Below are 20,542 nucleotides of genomic sequence, written 5' to 3' on the forward strand. Positions count from 1 at the left end.
ATAAATGTTACTGCTATAACCGTCTCATATTATTCTACACACACTGGGCAAAACCACCTAGTCTTTCATACAACTATTATGGGAATTCCCAAACTTTTTAGAAATTAAGAGTCAAAATCCCATTTATGTTATGAAATAGAAACAATCAGCATAAATACAGAAAGAGATGTGAGTCTCTAATTTTGATGATGAAATATTTGGAAAACAAAATACCTTTTCTTCATTAACTTGGATAAAAAAAGGTGATTTCAACTGTAAATAATTAAAAAAAATAGAGACCCCCAAAGATCATAATTACGGCCCTCTATTATACCAGTCTTGATCCAACACAACTCTAGAAAGAGTCAGAATGACACATTTATCCCCTGTCTCACAGGCCAAATGTTTGCTGTGGATGTAGATACTTAAACTGAACTGTAATCTATTTCAAGGGCTGACACTTTCAAAATGATCTAACTGGGATGGTCACACACAATACGGTTCCAAGAGAATTCACCTCACCCTACTTTATTATTATTCATTCCTAAAAACAGACATGCTATTTTCAAATAGTTGAAAGGAAAGTGTTTGTGCACAAAAACCATTGAGTGTTGGTGTATTATAAGCCTCTAAAGCCAGCTTCTCCAGGTACCATCCTCACTAGTCAAATTCTTCATTCACTAGTACTAAGCACCAGGCACAAGGTATCAACCTGCAGAGCTTCAAGGTGAAGGAGATACTGGCCTTACCCTTAAAGTGCTGACCGTTCTGGACGTGAGAGGAGGTCTGCAGGCAAATGACTCTAAGAACACAGGGCCTTGAAGCACAGAGGAGAAGGCACTTGAAAGATCTGGGTGAAGTGCAATTGAATATATTTTAGCTAGAGGTTTAAAAATGAGTAATGAGAAAGTTTGAGAGGCAAAAAGTAGAAGGGTCTTGGGTAGAGGACAGAGCACTTTACGCAGAGAGATGACATGGGCCAGGGGTTCGAATGAGCCCACGGCTGGGACCCGGGGAGGGGACAGAAGGTGGGGAAGAAATGTAAATGAGTGTCCAGACTCATCAAGTTGGACCAGAAAGTTACAGTCAAATCACACATGGTGGCTTAGTATGTTTGGATTTTTTTCCCAAAGCCAAAATGGAGTCGTTTGTGTTTGTTAAAAATGTCTTGTAGGGGACACACGGGAGATTTACTACAAGCACTGTCCTGGCAGCACACGGACAGCAGAGGAGCGGCCTTGGGGGGCAAGTTGGCCTTTTGGGCGACTGCTGGCAGATGCTCCAGGTGGGAGATTCTGGGAGGGAGGGGCCCGAGGGAAGCCGAGAACTCAGAAACTCAGATTGGCGTCCCAGGGCGAGGACAGGGAGGCGGCCTCAGCTGCTGGCTCGGGGGTAGGTGGATAGCAGTGCCACAGGGGGGGCTGATGACCAGACTTTGGGGGCTAGGTTTGAGCGAGGCACCACCGCGGAGCGCTCAGGAGGCAGGACGGTGTGCTCACACTGCTCCAGCCCCTCACTGGGAAAAATACATCTGCAGCTGGGGAAGGAGAAGACTAGAGAAACGAGTGGGAGCCCTCACCCCACAGGCTGCAGCTGGAACCACGGGAACGGGTGGGCAGCGAGCTCACCACGGAACCCTTGCTCTACTACAACACTACTTAAGGGGCAAGGGAATTACACTTCCTCACTCAACGGACCTTCCCATAGTCATGAAACACGCCCACCCGGAGACTATGAGGCGCTACGGAGAAGTGCTTGATCTAAGTTAAAAAGAACAGCATGAAATAAAATGCCACGGCTGAATCTCACAAACGTTATACTCACAAAGCAATACAACGTCACAAACAGGCCAGGCACAGAAAGAACATACTGCATTTTCCAGTTATATGAGACTCTAGAATTGACAGCACTAATCTACGGTAAAAAAGTGAAATCAGGGTTTGCTTCTAGGGCAGGAAGGGTCTACAGGAAAGGGGGCATGAGGGATTTTTCTGGGACAGTAGCAATCTTCTCCAACCTTGATAAAGGTGTAGGTCATACGAGTGCATGTGTTTGCCAAAACTGATGGAACAGTAAGCCTCCTATTGTATGTCGATCATACCTTAATTAAATAAGTCAGAGTTCAGAGTTGTATATATTCACATAAACAGAGAATATGCAAAAATACAAGTTATGGCAGGGTAGCGTAGCTGTGGGCCATTTTCCTCTAGCTTTACAATTCTAATTTTCATACTGTTCTTAAAAAGGAACTTGTAAACCTCAACCTCCAAAACCCATAAATATTTATTAATTACCCACGAAAATGGAAATCATCTGTATTTTTTTCCTGTGCAGCAAGAAAGAATCTCTGCAATTAAGAAATTTACTATCTGAAGACAATAGGAAAACACAAGGGAAAAGGCCTGAGGAGCAGGAGTCTCCAGGACACACTGGAGCCGTGGAGCCTCATGGCTTTGCTTAGAGGAGACTGAGAGGGGGTTTAAAACCCTTTCTGCAGAGACTACGGGACGTCACCACAGGGGTATGTCCAGGAGGCGCAAACACGCAAGCTGCACGGAGCGCATCTGGGTTAGCGTCGCAGTAGGGACACCAGTCAGGGCAACAGGGGAGGCCATGGTGGGGAAGTCAGTGGGCAGAGGGGACAGCTGGGGGTAGTTAGGGTCGAAGGGTCCACATCACAGACTCTCCTTGGCTTTCACTGCTTGTAACTTTATAAGTGGTTCTTTATTCTTTGCGGTTCATAGCAATTTGGAACCTTGCCTCAATTCTCACAGAGAAGATAAAGACACATCCACGGGGAGAGTGACATCAACAATCCCTCATTATTTGGGAGGGAAAAGGTCAATATGTTGATGATGGTGGGGAGTGCAGCTCTTTCCTTTGAAAGAGAGTTTTCTGTGAGGGACCAGGCACTAGGCCGGTTGCTTCATATGTATCACAATTTTATTCAAGCTCCACAACAATCTAGCAAAACACATATTAACTTCCCACCACCAGGGAGGGAATCATACTCGAAGCAGTTAGGTAACTTCTAAGTAGGAGCAGATGGACAGAAACCTGGCCTCCGGGCTCCACACACCAGGAGGACATCGATCAACTCTCACTTCCACTTGAGTCTGAAGAGAAACAGCAACCTTGCCCCAAAGGATTTCTAATAATATTTAGTCTAATTATAATTTCTTTCTGCAGTAGCCTAGGCCCTCCCCGATTAGCAAACGAGGCCAGTTGTGGAGTGCCTGGAACGACTTACTATTTAATAACTGTTGACACGTGGTGCCAGACGCCTCACAGCGCATCACCTCCTGTCGCCCTCAGACCATCCTCGAGGCAGACACTTAGTCCTGCCATTTTCGGACTGGAGACATGTGACAGGGTTTGTCCCAGGACACTGCCTCCCAAAGATTCCAACCCGGAGAGCATGACAACACCGTCTAACCACTTTGCCAACTGCCTCAGATCTTAAAACTGAGTCTTAAACTTTGCTGCAGAAGCCTGTCCTCTTCCATCTTAGCTGGCAGCTTGGAGAGCATTCTTTCTAGACCATTCCACCCGAAGAACGACTTGAACGCTTCTTTCTCTTCTCTCCCCTCATGAACCAAAACCCCTCCCAAAAGGCTTTACGCTGCCACTTGATTCAACAGCAGCTGTGATATATCCCAAGAGTCCAGCCTTGGGTGACCGACGGCCACATCTGGGCACTCCGACGGCAGCAGGAGGCGCTCGAGGGCACCGAGGGCTCCCTTCCTTACACAGACGGCACAGGAGAGTGCGGACAGACTGTGCTGGCTATTCCCTGTCAGGCTAAGTGACCGACTGGTGGTCAGCTTAAATCACCTAACTGTGCTCTCCGCTAGGAGGTAAGGAGGAGGATGCCCCATTCAAGCAGAGTGAAAGAGAAGAGTGCTGTTTCTCTCTTGTCTTAGGGAAAGGCTGAAATGTGAGCCTCCAGGTAGCCTCATCTCCATATCCACTGGGCTATGATGGACTCTGAAGCACAGAAAAGGGCCTCTTTCCTGAGCTGACTCTATATTCATGGCATCATTTAAGGCAGAGACAAAAGCAAATTAAGTCGGTCACCCAGGTAATCAAAACGGCAGCAATCAAATTAAGTAACATGGCAGAAAGCCATAAAAGTCTCAGAGCTGGGCTATTTCTCGGCTTCCCTGAACTGTTTCCCTAGAGCTTTCCAGTCTTCGGGGTCTTGAAGTTCCATTTGTCTCAAAATTGCTCTCTTAAAGAGGCCTTCATTTCCACAGTGTAAGCCGCAGTCAAGAGGAGATGATGCCCAGCTGGGTGTGAAGGTCCTGGAGGGCCCGGGTCACCTCCCCCTGGGAGGCGAGAGCCGGAGGGACGCGGAGAGAAGCCTTGGCCCCACATTCATGCCGGTTTGCTCTCTGCCTTGGGGAAGATCCTTAGGAGTATTCAAGTCCAGCAAATTATACTGACAATATCTAAATGCTGGTCTTGTCCAAAGACAGACGAGCAGTTTCTCCTAGAGCTGGAAGAACACGGTTTTCGTCTCTGGCTGATGCCTTTGCATTATTTATACACACACCTACTCACGCTTTAAGAAGGGACTGTTACGTAGAAAACTGCAGTGAGCAAGGAATTTAGCCTCTCAAAGAACAGCTCGGGACCTGGCTGAAGCTGGAGCAGGAAGCCGATGCTGCAGGGCAGACAGGGCTTCACTCCGCTGCCTCCGCCGCTGCCACTGCCGAGGGTGGGCGGGCAGTACTGTCTCTGTTGAAGGAGCCCCGTCTTCCAGGAGACAGACACTAAAGCAGAGGGAGAAGCAGCGCTGGACGTGTCCACACACGCCTGGCTGCTGGCGAGCTGGTCCTCATCCACGATCAGCGCTGTGCGGATGGTGAGATCAGCCCAGAATCTGCCTCCTCCTGACGGCTGCCTGGGTCTGCAGCGCCCTTCTAGCTCTGTGCTCACAAGCCACCCTGAGGGGTTATAACTACTGTCATCAGAGGGAAATCTGAGCACCGCTCTTTACATTTGAAAAGCGGTTCGGAAAAATACATGATTTGTGTAACAGGACCCACACAATGACAAAACCATTCTGCCCCTCTCTGCAGGAAGACAAATGTTTTGGTCATCAGCAGCTCTGCTAGGCTTAGTCAGAGCAGTGCTAGGAATTCTCTGAACTTGGGGTCAAGCTGCCAAGATTCAAAAATAACGTTGATAGCAAAGCATTTGCACAGATACCAGAGTGGGATGGCTGGCAACTCCAGCCACCATGCAGACAGGAAAGCCACGTTGTCCGATTTCCCCCTCATCCAGTAAAACTTAGATTAAAAAAAAAAAAAAGGCTCTTACCTAGTTCTTCCCGGAGGTTAACAAGCTCGTGAGACAGGGTTTTGTGCTGTTTCAGGGCTTCCTCCCGCTGTGGAAAACACACATCAAGTTACTAAGGTTTTCAAGAGGGTCCCTTTCGGTTAGGCACACATTTGTTATCACCCAGAAAACGACACTCAGAATTGAGAAGCCAAGATATGAATCATTTGGGCTGACAGTTTGTGTTGTTAAAAAACACAGATGTCCCTTAGTTGTTAAGGAAATCCATTTTTTGAAAATCTCTATTTTCTCATGAAACGTTCATGTGAGGCACTGAATGGCCCATTTAAAAATATTTACTTGGAGCCCTGCTTTGTTGGTGAGCCACAGAACGACCCTTCCAGCTGATGCATACTTAAGACATAATGCGCTCTCCTCCTCCAAGAGGCAATAAAGGCCAAATCAGTTTAAGATAAATATTTAATGTTCTAAATGTGTGCACTTGTATGCACTTTGTCCTATATATGCAAATGAAGTTTTGTTACAGGGCCAATCTTTTACTTCTACAAGGAAGACACAAAGTTTGTTCTAAAGCTATGGCAGAAAATAATTCTTTCAAGATCAAAGTAATTTTACTCAGCTGCACAGTATTTTCTAAGGATTACTATATTTTGCATCAACTGTAATTCTAAGCAGACATTAGAGAAATGACAAAGAAAATCCAGGCAGCTGTTTTAATATTAAAAATGCAATCAATCTTGTAAAAAGAGTAATTTCCATGTCACCTGCAACTCACAGTGCTCACGCGTCCACACCTCCTTACACCAACACGGCAGTTAGATACAGTTTCTTAAAAGACAGATTCCCTACCACCAGGGTATAAGTAAGGAAAAAGCAGAATTCAAAGCTGTCTGAAAATACCCTCAAGAGATCACCCAAGACGAGCACCCGCCGTATCTTGATTGCAGTGTTGCAGAGACTGTGAGCCCGGCCTTTGCAGGCAAGAGTTGCCTGTCATTCAAAGCATTTCCCCCTAATTCCAGACCTCTCAGTCTCAGTCCCTGACATTCTCCCAGAAAAGCACCATAAACAAATACAAATTACCCTTGTTGCTGCACATGGAGGATAGAGGCACATTTTGCTGCTGGAGCAGCCCATTTTCCAGCTTGTCTCCAACTCCCCCCACCCCCTGCACTGTCCAGGAAGCACACAGGTGGCCACGCCACCCACCAGCGGGGCTGCCTACATTCCAAGCTCTACCAGGAGGCGCGCCATTGGTCCTGGGGTAGCCTTACTTCACGTCCTGCAGGTCACCGTCTGCCTCAGCCGCCTCTCCTCACAGAGGCTCCTGCCGCAGCCTCTGCCTTTGGCACAGGCAGCCTGCGATTACTTAAAGCCACAGCCCTTCATTTATGAAAAACGAGAGCCAGACATTAGACTGATCGATTGCCACTTACTTAAATATCAGCTGGTATGGTGGAAAGAAAAACTGACCTCCTCTGCGTGGATAATGGAGCTATTTTAGATTTGTGAGCCTTTTTATTCTCCTCTCTAATTGAGGTCATTAGTTTATCACAATCACTAATGGAAAAAGAAAACTTGTTCTCTAAAACCTGTGCACCAGATGAGCTTATAAACCAGGTGAGGAGCAACAAAAGCTCATGTGTTGTGACTTAGAATTTAAAATGACATTATAAAACGAATGGCATTTCCTACAAAATTTAACATGAATGCTTAGAACACCAGTGTTTTAAGAAAAAGTATGAAATGCTGATTTGAAAGGAGAGCGATCAGATATATTTTATAACTTTTTCTTTTTCTTTTGCAGTAATCATTCACCAAAGAGCTAAGGAAGTTGTGGACAGTTAACAGTGACTGGAATGGAAGAAACACTTTGTGTCCATTTGGCCTTAACTGCAACCCAAATGCTTGATTTATAAAATGCAAATTAAGTTGTCCTGAGTTCACAAATCAGGGAGTTTAGGTTTTTTAAATGAACAAGCAATGGGTTTTCTTACATAGAAGTTTGAGGATAATCAACCTGGATAGAATTGCAGGAAGATCAAATAAAAATATATGCAATATATACTTCTCTTAATCTCAGAAATCTAGGCCTCAGTTTTGCTTGCTTACTATCTAGTTCAAATGCACATCAGCAAGCTTTGTCACACATGTGACAAGAAAACCAGGCCACCTTTACTGGGTACCACAGGCAATCTTGTAACACATTCATGGAACTTGCTTGAAATTCACTCTTTACAATAGTAGCTAAATTGCTAATAGAACGAAAAGCTGACCAGAAGTTAAATCATTTTCAGATCTATGGAAATACAAAATCTATGGAAATTCGAAACATGTGGACTGGAAAATTAACTTGGGGTATAATTTCCAGGAGTAATTTTGTGAAAGTGTTTACATCTTATTACAAATATAGACCAGGCCATCTTGGTGCTTGTTACAGGGACGTGGGGGAGAAGGAATATTGTCCCCTCATGCACCTTTTTCCCCTCTCTGCTGCACTCCACCTTCCTGTTCTCAGTGCCCAGGAGCCATCAATACCTTCCAACCTCTGTCAATCCTAATAACAGCGACAGGAAAATCACAAGATCGTTTTTCGATTCTTCTTTGTCCAGTTGGGTTGTGCCAGGGTCAGTCAGTTCTTCCTTCCTAATGAGTGCTGAATCCACTGCACTTTTCTATTAGCGCTACCGCCACCCTGGAACTTGCAGACCCAGGCCAGGGCTGCCGAAAGCATCCCTCCACACTACCTTGCAGAGCAGAGGCTGCTGGATTATTACCCCATATTCTTTGTCAACATAAATGCCCTTGCTCAAAAAGTCTTCCATTGAGTGCATTAAAAAAAATTAACTTCACCCTAGTCCCAGGAGCCTCAATTCCAGGCCCCTGACTCCTCTTCTATCCAAGTCAGACTTGCCATGCATGTCCCAGCTCCACAATCAGGAGGTCATGGTCTTCTTTATGCAACTGCCAGGGATGCCCTAGGTCAGTCACAGACACCACCTCTCCCCAAATGCCTCAATGGGACATCTATACTTCTGAACTGGTTGGCAAGGTACTATTCAGTACCTATTAACCAAGCGCCATTCCAGATGCTGGAAAGAAATTTAAGACATGGTTCCTGCCTCCAAGAAGCCTGGGACCTAAACATCTAGGCCAAATTCTTTGGTTGTCAAAGCAGATGACCTCCTCTGAGGGGAAGCAGCATGATGGGAAAACCAAGGGCTTCAAACAGTAAGTACCACCTGAAATGCCGACCTCAGTGCCCATACCATAATCGACATATCCTGTTTGTTTCTGTCTGACTTTCCCTGGCAGCTTGCCCTTTAAGATACTTACCCTTTAAGCTATAAATGATAAAACACATTCTGTCATCTAGATACTGCCTGCCTGTTGTTTCTTTTTATTCAGCTGCTCCAACATCACTGTTTCTTAGATGCTAAACTCTTTATAGTCTCGATAACAAGGTTAATTCTCTGTATTGTTACATGCAGAATTTCACACACTATGAAAAAAGAGGGAAGTGGGAATCTGGATAGAAAAATGCTTTTATACTCATGCATTAAATATATGGAGTGCTCCAAGGAAAAACAGATTCCCTGTGATTTAATTAGGAGTCCCCAGGACGCAGGCACTTAGCGTCTGGCTGTTGTCCCGCCTGGGCCTGTGTTTGCTAGTGCCCAAGAGCGTCCACAGCACAGGGTCTTTGCAGGAAAGAGCCATGTCAGGCCGCTCGGATGTGCGCTGTCTCGGACCTCCTCCTCACTCCCCACACAGTGTATCGTGTCTCCTTTTCTCGTTCTGAGACATATTTACTTACAGAAGACTGCTAATGTCATTCAAAAGTCACCTTTGTTTACATGCTACTTCAGGTTAGATTCCACTTGCAAAAACAGAATTGGAGGCGCAATGAATAATTAGGTGGCAGTGTGGGGTGGGAGTCTGACCTGCAAACCCACCCACAGCCCCTTTTATGAGGAAACTGTGATTACTACTATTAACCATTGTTTTTCACTTTGTACAGAACACTGTGCAACAGCGCAAGGAGGAACCAAGAATTAGAACAAACTAATAATAGTGTGTCCTTTGAGAAACAGAGAGTGTGATACGGTTTCCAGAGTCCTGAGACATTTAGCGGAAGTTAGATGTGCCTCTATGCAATGAATTTTGTCTGCCGCTCAAGTGGCAAAATTGTAGTTATTAAAAGGACTTAACAACAAAAGGGTGACAGTTCCAGGAGTCCCTGTAATCAACCACTTTTACCCATTTTCTAATGCTCCAGAGCCATTTTTAAAATTAGCAATAACAAGAAATATATATTATATATTTTATATATATGTAGATCACTTTCCACCTACCTATCTACAAACCTACTAAGCAATCAATCACTTCTGTGACTGTGTGAGAGAACCAAAGGGTTAAGAGAAAACTGTTTTGAAGTAGTTGCTTAACTTTTCCCCTGGTTATGTCCTTCCTTTCCAACTGTTTTATAATAGCACCCTGTACACATTAGGCAATCAGTAAATATTTGCTGATTATAAAGAGCTAGAAAACAGCAAAGGACATTTACGTAAAGACTTTATATGTTCATCTTATATCTGGAATTCCATTCTTTCTATTCATCTATCTGTCCATTCAGGTTCCCTACATTTGCTGTAATTGCTGGGGAGGTTTTCTAAGCAAGAACTAGACACAGATCCTGCTCTTGGCGAGCAAACACAAATACTAAATGGTTGCCTACACCGTAGAGAGAGACAGAAATGTAAGTGCTCCTAGAATCCAGACGGTAAACAGCACATGGAGCTAGAGGGCCTTTGTAAAGGAGGCAGTTTTTGAACTGAATTTTAAGGGAGTCACGATTACATGGCATTAGGACCTAAATGAGGTGTAGGATGCAATCCACGTCCAGAAGTACCCCAACACTCTTTAGGGGAGCGCCCTGTTGTGGACTGACAAAATGTCTCTCAGTATATCTCATCCAGGGAGGTGCTGCATCTACCCTTTTTCCAGCGGAGCACCTGACAGTGTTGGCTGGTGCTTACAGGCCAGGCTGCATGGGAAGAAAGTATCTTTAAACACTAGGATCACAAGGTGTGGGGACGCTGCATGCCATGCGAGGTATTTAGGAACTGAGACTACAGCTGAAGTTAGAGGGGACTCCTGTCTGTCATCTCACACCCACTCCTGGGCCCTCTGCTTGCTGAGCGGCACACAAGGAGGGGCTGCCAGACCTATTCGGCATTTTCATTTTGTTTGTATAATGAATCCATGTAACTTAAATACAGGTAGTGATGAATGCTACTATAAAAAAAAGACCTGGACATACAGGCATTAGGCAGAGAGATGCTGGCCCAGCAATGGTATCTGAATCAGGGATGCAAAAGTACAGAAAGGTCACAGGAGATTTCGAGCTCAGCGTCCTAGATCCGGGTCCTAGTCCTCCTCTCCCTTACTGTGCGATGGCAGCCAAGCTACCGAACGGCTCTGTGCCTCAATCTTCTTATTCGTAAACCTCGACTTGTGTTTTTGGACAGGATTTAATACATAAGAATGTCTGGTACTTCATAAATATTCAACAAATGTTAAATCCCTCTAGCTTCAACTCTCTCTCTCTAACTATGCAGCTGGAACAACCAGGCAATGAGGGTAAGGTTTAAAAGGGTGGCTGGTGCCAAATTACAGTCTTACATTCCAAGTTACATAGCAGAGTCATCCGAAAGAAATATAATGTGAGCCACATATGCAATTTTAATTTCCTACTAGCCACATTTTTTAAAAGTTTAAAAGCTCAATTTTAATATTTTGTTTAGCCCTGTATAACCGAAACATTATCAGTTCAGCATACAGTCAACAGAAAAATTATTGGGATATTTTATGTCTTTTCATGCTGTCTTCAAAATCCATGTGCAATTTACACTTACTGCATATTTCAATCCAGCCTGACTAGATTTCAAGGGCTCAATAGCTTCGCAAGAGTAGAAGCTGCCATATTGGACAGACCAGCTATAGATAATGGAGAACCCAGGAAGACTGTAATCAGCGAAGTGGAACGCTTGGGAAAGATGAGTCTGTTGGCAGTGCTTGGGATGGATTACAGGGGAAGGCAAGCCTCCAGACTGGTCAAGAAGTTGTCATGATCCAGTGGACGGTTAGCCAGGATCCGAACAAGGTCGGCATCCGTGACAGTGAGAGAGGGGAAGAAGGGGAGAGGCAGCACCGTATGACTTGACTGACTTCATGGGGGAGATAAAGGAGAGAGAAAGGCGTTGAACATGAGGCGGTTAGACTAGATATAGTAAAATTAACTGATTTACCACTAAACAGACAAACGAATAGTTCCCTACATTTGGTGTTATGTGGTCTCCAATTTAGCTGATTTGTTTATATAAACCAACTCTGGGATTCCTTCCTTACATATTCAAGAGGAACAAAAATACTACCATAAATTAAAAACTAGGTAAATGTCTCCAAAAAAAATATTGGGCGAAGCTTTAAAAGGTTTATCAAATATTGATCTCAACTGTCTACTAGCTCAGTAGCTCGTCACAGACCAAATCTCATTCACTTCTGTCTCCCCAGCCCCAGAGAAGCCACTGCTCACAGCAGCCGCCATAGGAAATGAATATAGGTTGAACTCAACTACAGAACAAGAAAACTGAACAGTTGTCTTCTTGGGATGTCATGCATACTCATCTTCAAAACTGTGGTTAAAAAATATCTAAAGAGCTTGTTATATTTGTATCCCAGTGTTTCCCCTCAGATCATTATAGTTTTCGTTGCTATGCCAGTAGCATGTGTTCATAGTCACTTGGTTTTCTCAGTGAATTTTAACTAGTTCCTGAATTAACACCCTTGTAGAGTACCAGGGAAGAGTAAGTAAGCAAAGAACATCTGTTCTGCGTTTGTTGTACCACACAAAGTAGTTTAGGAACTGATGAAATTGGGTTGAGTCCGCAGCCCCATACTGGGAGATCCCTCAGAAGTATTCTTTGACCAGAAATATAATCAACCTCATTTTTGAAAGCATTAAATTCAGCCCGAAATGGAAAGCTATGAGTTGGACAAAGAGTTAAGTGAAGGAATACTAGTATAGTCTGGAGGTGTACAGAAGTATAACAGGCAATTATCTTTCCACTGTTGCTGGTCTGAGACTCTACAGGAGAAGGAAGTACTCAGACATGTTTCCATCCCAAATTTCTAGACAGTGACTCAGGTATCAAGTGAGCTGACAAAAAGCATAACTGGGTTAATTATATCTGATCTACCATTCCTTAACTTAAAGATATTCGCAGGACAAGACCATGAGTGCTGTCCAGCCCGCTGACACCCCCACCCAGTGAGAGAGACCGCGGGAGGGTACACATCCTTACCTCTGACAGTAGGTGCTGAATCACAACTGTTAATGCTTCCAACTTGATGTTGCCGGAGGAAAGAAGCTGCTTGAGCTGCAGGATGAATCCACTTTGGTTTTCACATTTTGTTTTATATTGCGCCAACTCGAACGTTTTCTCAGAGGACGGCACATCTGGAGTCGTCTGTGTCTGGATACATGAACTCCTGGAGTTCCTTTGCCTGCCCTTCTCAACTGTAAAACGAATGAACATAGGTAGTGAAATATGTGGTTTTAATTTTTATAATCACCACCATCTGCATTAAAAACATGACTAGATAAGCCACCAAAAATGCATTTAAGTTATGTTTATGTAAGGAGAGCATATGGAAGAGAACAGGAATTAATCAAATATCTAGGTTTTTGGAATTTGTGAACACAAAAAAATGACTTTGGCTCTCACTTGCGAAGATTTATATGGGGCAGAACATCACGGACATGAAACGTACAAGTTTAGCAATTTAGAAACATGAAAATTATGTGTAAAAATAATGTTCATTTCCTAGTTTGTAACTTCCTAGGTAAACTGGTAGAGAAACTAGTCTGTGACCAGCACCCTGACGCTATGCAGATCATATGTGCTGAAAGAAAAACACACATGATTGGACTTAAATGCCTTTCCCTCCTCCTACACGTTTTCTATAAACTTACCCTTTCCCTGCTGATGGCCTGGCCATTACAAAGATTTATACGGCAGATGAGTCATTTCCTAACTTCCAATAAGTCATCACGTACATTGAAAATCTACTCACATGTTGCCCCTTATCTTTAAGCACGTTGCGAAGAATACAATACATACTCTTGATTACACTATTCTGTTTTCGATCAAACACAAGCTTTGCTGTTTTCCCCCTTTGAGTAGTAATAACGGCTTCAGTATCTTTAAACAGGCTAATCTCTCCAAATCCTGTGAACATGCCATACTAAAGTGATTTTTCACTTTCTGTGCCACAGTGAACCTGGGAATTACTTTAAAGGACAAACTGTTTTGTTTGGAACCATTTCAAAAGTCTGGGTCACTTTAAATATGAAACAGAATTGGGAAAACAGGAAACAAGCTGCTTGGCTTCTTGATATCAAGTAGGCCAAAAAAATCCAAACAAACCTAAGTTTGAAAAAAAAAAAAAGATACAAGAAATTAAAAAATCAAATGTTTCTTTATGCTCATGGGTATTTTCTACGGCATCCACATTCTAAACCTAAGACAAGTTTATAAACAGTAATTATCTTTTCTAATTTTTCAGGGAGAGGTAAACTACAGTGATTTCTTGAAGGAAAATAAACAAAGAAATTCAGTATTCATGTTCCAAGAATCAATGGCAAAATACATAATTAAGTAAAAAAAAAAAAACAGAAAAGAGACTATCATTTTCTTGGTTGCTTTCCATGGTTAAACAATTCATATTTGTATTAATGCTTCATATTTCTCCATTCCATAATGACTAAAATATCTCATGGGTTTTAAAAATACTTAAAGAGAAGGGGAAAGTATCCATTAGTCTTTATTAGTAACCATTAATAGCTGATTAGCAATAATTACCACTTCCAAAGCAGGTAGAGAAAGTACCCATAGTCAAGTCAGATATTAATACGATACTATGTATACATAATAATACACAAAACACTATTATGATACATAATATTAAAGTCCTGGAGGAAGAACAACTTAATAGTCACATATTAATGAAAAATAAATATTTTTAAATTTGTCAAAATATCTGAGATTAGTATTCCTTTATTTTATGTCACTTCCTAAAAGGCCCTTAGAAATATCTGTCATATAGCATATAATAATTATACATGTTTTACTGTTCACAGAGGGTTCTCACTCCCCTCTTGATGATCTTCCCTGTAACCTCTGTATGGAAGGTGAGGGTCAAGGTTGAGAAGGCCTTGCCCGGGTACAGACAGCCTGTATGGGACAGATTCAAGGTCAGAAAGGGGGCCTTTGACTCCAAGTCTCTAGGTTCCCACCCATTTGGGAAAGTGGAGATAGGGTAGAAACATATTACCTAACTACACATAAACGTTAATCTTAAAATGTTACTTCAATACATTCAAGCCAATTAATTATCTGAAAACTCTTCATTTCAATAAACCTACAAAGAAAAATATACAGCATTTTATATAGTTTTATAAAAACAGAACAGCAAAATACACCTTTTAACTCTTTGACCACCTAGAATTTACTGTGACATATGAAGATAATGTCTCCTGACTGGTATCACTGCTATATGTCTCACCAATACTTCCTGAAATATTCATTCATTGATTGATAAATTGCTTTGGGTTTATCATTTCTGGAATCTGTAACAATGCTTGATTCTCTTTGTAGAATTTCTTTGCTAATCAATTTTATTATTTAACACAATATCAGAGTTTTAAAATTGTTAGGTTATAACTATTTACAAAATGTGAGAGGTGGTTCTTTTTTATCAACGTTCTTGGAGGAAATATTAAGATTCTTGCCTACTGAATCTTTTACATGATTTTTAGTATTAACCAATCAGGCTCTAATAAGTTATTTCACAAGGAAATAATTAAGTTAAACATAAATAACTTATTAAATATTGTTTGTTACACTTAGGTTCAGAATATAGGTCCTTCTTTTATACCACCAAATTTTATATTTTCCCTTAAATAATCTCTTATACCAAAGTCAAGCAACAGCTAAGTATTTATGTATGGCTACTCAGTAAACTTAATTTTTTCCACTGAATTACCAAGATTTTTTTTTTTAGTTTACTCTACCAAAAGTATTTGCTAGTAATACTGTTTGGTCAAATTCCTTGATTACATAGATTTAATATATTTTCCTTTGTATTTGTCTGGCTTCTCATTGAATGGTTAATTCCATTTCTAACCTTATTTTAAAGATTAGGGAGATAGACATCCTTTTTTTGGTTTCAGGAGTTTAACTCTGGTGTTTCTCAATATACATAGAGATTTTTAAATAATACATTTATATAATGTTAAGAATCTGTCAATAGTTGTCCAGAAAGTATTTAAAAAATAAGAGTTGGCTAAGAACAACAAATGTTGGCAAGGATGCGGAGAAAGGGGAACCCTCCTATACTGCTGGTGGGAATGTAAGCTAGTTCAACCATTGTGGAAAGCAATATGGAGGTTCCTCAAAAAACTAAAAATAGAAATACCATTTGACCCCGGATCCCACTTCTTGGAATATACCCAAAGAATACAATTTCTCAGATTCAAAAAGACATATGCACCCCTATGTTCATTGCAGCACTTTTTACAATAGCCAAGATATGGAAGCAACTTAAGTGTCCACCAGTAGATGAATGTATAAAGAAGATGTGGTACATATACACAATGGAATATTATTCAGCCATAAGAAACAAACAAATCCTACCATTCGCAACAACATGGATGGAGCTAGAGGACACTATGCTCAATGAAATAAACCAGGCAGAGAAAGACAAATGCCAAATGATTTCCCTCATTTGTGGAGTATAACAATGAAGCAAAACTGAAGGAACAAAATAGCAGCAGACTCAGAGACTCCAAGAATGAACCAGTGGTTACCAAAGGGGAGGGGTGTGGGAGGGCGGGTGGAGAGGGAGGGAGAAGGGGACTGAGGGGTATTATGTTTAGTACACATGGTGTGGGAGGGATCACGGGGGGTATCACAGAGAAGGGACATAGTGGATCTTTGGCAACTTGCTGCACTGATGGACAGTGACTGCACTGTGGTATGGGTGGGGACTTGATAATACGAGTAAATGTAGTAACCACATTGTTTTATCATGTGAAACCTTCATAAGAGTATATATCAATCATACCTTAATAAAAAATTGAAAAAAAAAAAGTCTCCTAAGAACATTTCCCCCACCCCCAAAAAAAGAGTTGGATGTGCTGAGTTCTTATTAGGCCTCTGAAACCATTATGGTATTTTATTGGTTTTTAATCTTAGTTCAATAGATTTTTATTACAGGCTTTTCTCATGCATAGTGGTTTCAAATTCTTGAGACAAACATTAATTTTTTTCTTTTTGCCATCTGAAATGTAATTCTTCTCCGTTTAACTTTTTTTGAAAATTGAGATACAGCTAACATATAACATTATATTAGTTTCAGATTTGCAACAGAATGATTCAATACCTGTATATATTGAGAAATGGTCACAGTAAGTCTAGTTAAACATGGGTCCCCAAAGTTCTTTACTGTTGTGATGAGAATTTAAAGATCTACTCCCTTAGCAACTTTTAATTATGAAATGCAGTGTTATTATCTATAGTCACCATGCTGTACATTACATCCCCAGGACTTATATTATAACTGGAAATTTGTACTTTTTTTGGCCCCTTGCCCATTTCATCCCCAGCCCCCAAGGGAAACTCTTAATTTTTTTCAGATAATCTGTCAGTGCAACAAGTATAAGCTATTCCCTAGTTTGTTGCTGAAGACTGAGACGGCTTTAGTCCACAAGCGTGACTGGTATCGATACATTTCCTTTACTTATTTTGGTTGCTTTAGTTTTGGGCAACAAATGGCATTTGTTCTTATAAAAGCCCTATTGTTCCATATTTTGAAACTGTGAACTGCCAGAGAGCATGTATATTCTTTGAAAGTTTAAGACAATTCTCTAGAAGCCAATACTATATTAGGAATGCTGCTCAGATCATTCTAGAATGAACTTAAGTAGTGTTTGCAAAGATACACTCTGGCAAACATCAGCTGTTCAAGTGTGACTACATTCGGGTCATGCACGTCTCCTGGTCCTTCGCCGCCTTGTCCTGCGTGCTCCCTGGTCACTACCTCGCCCTCAGCTGCAGGGACGTGTTAGGTGTAACTCCATCTGCCTAGAAAATGCAGGGAAGGAAAAAACGACTGCTTCATTGAAACCCAAGCTGTCCATTTACCAGGCTGCTTTTTCCCTCAGGCTTTTGTAATGCCTGGAGAAATGGAATTTCAAGCGTGGGGAACCCCACACAAAATGACTCTGGTCATGTCTGTCTGCATAACTGCATGTGCTCAAGTTGATGGTTAAGAACATAAAAGCTTTGTGATAAGCCTTCTCTAATACAACCTCCTACAAACTATTGAATTCAGAGCTGGTAAGCAAGAATTTATCCTATTATTAAGAGTAAAATCCTACAAAGGAGTAAAATGGCATCTGTAGAAGGGTTTTCATGGCAAACATATTTGCAAAGAAAAGATCAAGAAATCACCCAAACGTTGGTAAGCAGAGGACTACTTAAATAAAATTATGGTATATTTACATAGTGGGGTATCACAAATGCAACACAGAAGTAGTAGGGTCTCTATGGTAAATAAAAGAGCATAGGAAAGAGCAATACAGATAATATGCCTATTGTACAAAGACAGTGGGGATTTAACAGCATATTTTTTTGCCATGCCTAACAAAATTCTGGCATAACATATAAAAGTATTAAGTGTTTACCTTTTCAAAGAATGGAACAGAAACCAAACAGATACAAGGTAATCTATTGCATTTTTAAGACTTTTTAACTATGGGGTAAATATATTACTTATTCAAAAATTTTAAGGTAATATACTTTAAAGATGGATAAAATGAATCCTGAACACGTAAACCTTTAACACTGAGCCAGCAAGGAAACATAGTCAATCCAGTTTCCTTCCTTGGGGAATCTAGTCAGGATCTAAATAACAGGTTTTATTGTATGTGAACACTTAGAATAGATTTACATTTAACAAGGAAAGAAAACATTGACGTGTTATTCCTCCATGAGTGTACATGTCTTTGACATTTAACATAGGAGCAAATAAGCAGACAGACAGCCCTTTACCTACAGTGATGGGTGTGATCTCCATCTTCCCCTCCATTGCCTGTGCTCCCCAAGGACACAATTGCACCACAAGATAGCTGAGGACCCAGTTTGAGCATCCCTCCCTCCCTCCCTCCCCCCCCCCCACTCCTGGTCCAACTGAAGATCAGAGATGATGCAAAATTCTCCAGTGATGCTCAGAGCCCTACAGCTCACAAGTCAGGTACTTCACAGTGCTTCCCTTAAACCCTACGGGATTCATTATTTATAGGAAATGAGCATAATATGAACCAAGCTGGCCCTTACGGTCCCTTTATCAGCATGTTACCATTTTGATAATGCAGCTGTATTTGAAAGCATAGAATTTTGTTCGCTATACCTATTCACAGGACATCTGATTTCAAAGAATCAGTTTAATCAGACACCTTAAAATGAAATGTTAACTTCTACAGATTCAGATGTCTGTCAACAAGATAATTACTACTATTATATCAGATTCGGCCTTCCTGGGATTTGTTCTACCAAAACTGAAACCTTCATTAGGAAAACAAAAGTCCTGAATCAAAGACATTTTGCTCAACTTGAAAAATAGCTGGATAACACTGTTTGCTTTCTTTGTTCTTTATACTTGGAAATCTCAATTTCATACAACTTCCCACTAGTTTAATTAACTTCTTTATCATCATCTTGAAGAAAGTAGTTGGGTAAAAAGGAATAGGCCCATTTTTTCAGACTCAAATTACTCAGGCATATAAACCCCTATCTCAAGGCTAAACATGATTTTTGAGAGAAAGACTACATCATTAAGACATGGACTAACCTACTAGCTGCTGAAGACACGTCCTTCTTAAGGCCACACAAGCCTTTTAATGAATCTGCTGGCTTTCCAAATATTAAAGTCAAGCAAAAGACAAGGCCTGTTAGGACAGCTTCCCTTGGCTTCCATGCAACACACAATTATACACAGCACTCAGTAACCATTGTTACCTAGTTTTCTATACACCTATTACTTAATCAATCTCACCAAGTATGTATCAAACTACACCATGATGGCTTTGCTATGGGCCAGGTGGACCTGCCATCTCAGGGGGCAGGGGAGGCATGCAGAAGAGGGTGGTGCTGTACAGGGAGGCATGAATATGTCAAGGGTCTCTGCTGAATCACGTTTCCCTAGTATTAACTTCTTCCTGTTCAACTCTCACACGTCCACCTAACCGTATGAAGGTGACAATGGGGGCACTGGGGGTGTTACCTTCTACTACATAATGCACTGGAAACCAATATTTGTGGGTTACTAAAACAGGAGTCATAAACCTAATGGCTGGTAAGAGTTCTTTAAATCTCTACAGCAACCTGGACAGACAACCCATTCTCTTCTTTCTGCCTCAGTCAGAACCTAAAACTCTTGTTAGGGATGCATTTCTCTATCCAAGTTCTTCAGTCAGTGTTTCCTCAGCATCTGATGAAGAGTGTTTATCCTGGGATATTCCATAGAAACAAAGCATAAATGCAAACTACGGGGAAGTATGTGTCCTAATAAAGGGTGTCACCACTTATGAAATGATCACCAAATGACTACTCTTCATTCAGAAGTGTCTATTGGATACAATTCTAACTGGTCCTTGCTCTTAAGGAAACTGAAGGCAGCTGAGAGAGAAATATGCCATCAACAGTGGCCATATGGTTTGATAATCAGTTAACAGAATAATGCACACAGTGTGTGAGAGTACAGATGGAGAAACACAGGGACCTGGGGCAGTCAAGGGGGGGTTTTAGAGGTAGAGACTGGATGGACACATGCACATCTTGCAGACAGATAAGCAGAGAAGTCAAATGCAAAGACACAGAGGTACAGGGAGGCCTGGATGCCCTGGGACTCAGAGCTGACACAGAAGCACTCCTGAAGTTACAGTGAGATGAACTGGCTGGAAGCAAACAGGGGCCAGAGTGTGTGTGCCAAACAAGGTTTCATGTCGTGGGAGGATGCAACGGTGCTGAGCAGGGCTGTGGGGCACTGTGCAGGCAGATATGAGGTGGGAGGCAGGGAGCTCAGGAGAAGACCCAGGAAGAGAAACTCATGGGTCAGTGGCAGTGAGAACAGG

General features: G+C 41.8%; 1 protein-coding gene across 13 annotated transcripts in view; it reads right to left on the reverse strand.

The window, feature by feature from the left end:
• Nucleotides 1-20,542, reverse strand: part of MTUS1 (microtubule associated scaffold protein 1) — a 129,925-nt gene that overhangs the window by 19,308 nt on the left and 90,075 nt on the right. For 12 of the 13 annotated variants that reach the window (XR_012124014.1, XM_073219101.1, XM_073219095.1 and 9 more), the window contains 2 exons: nt 12,651-12,865; nt 5,305-5,371 (listed from right to left, as the gene is read on the reverse strand). Coding sequence is in view for 12 of the 13 variants with exons in the window: in XM_073219101.1 (XP_073075202.1) it covers nt 5,305-5,371; nt 12,651-12,865 (282 nt within the window). In the remaining variant the exon portion in view is untranslated. Of the gene's footprint in view, nt 1-5,304; nt 5,372-6,366; nt 6,526-12,650; nt 12,866-20,542 lie in introns of those variants that run through there. The other variant, XM_036997060.2, reaches the window with a different exon arrangement.

This window comes from Manis javanica, chromosome 12 (assembly GCF_040802235.1).
Source record: "Manis javanica isolate MJ-LG chromosome 12, MJ_LKY, whole genome shotgun sequence".
NCBI classification, from domain to species: Eukaryota; Metazoa; Chordata; class Mammalia; order Pholidota; family Manidae; genus Manis; species Manis javanica.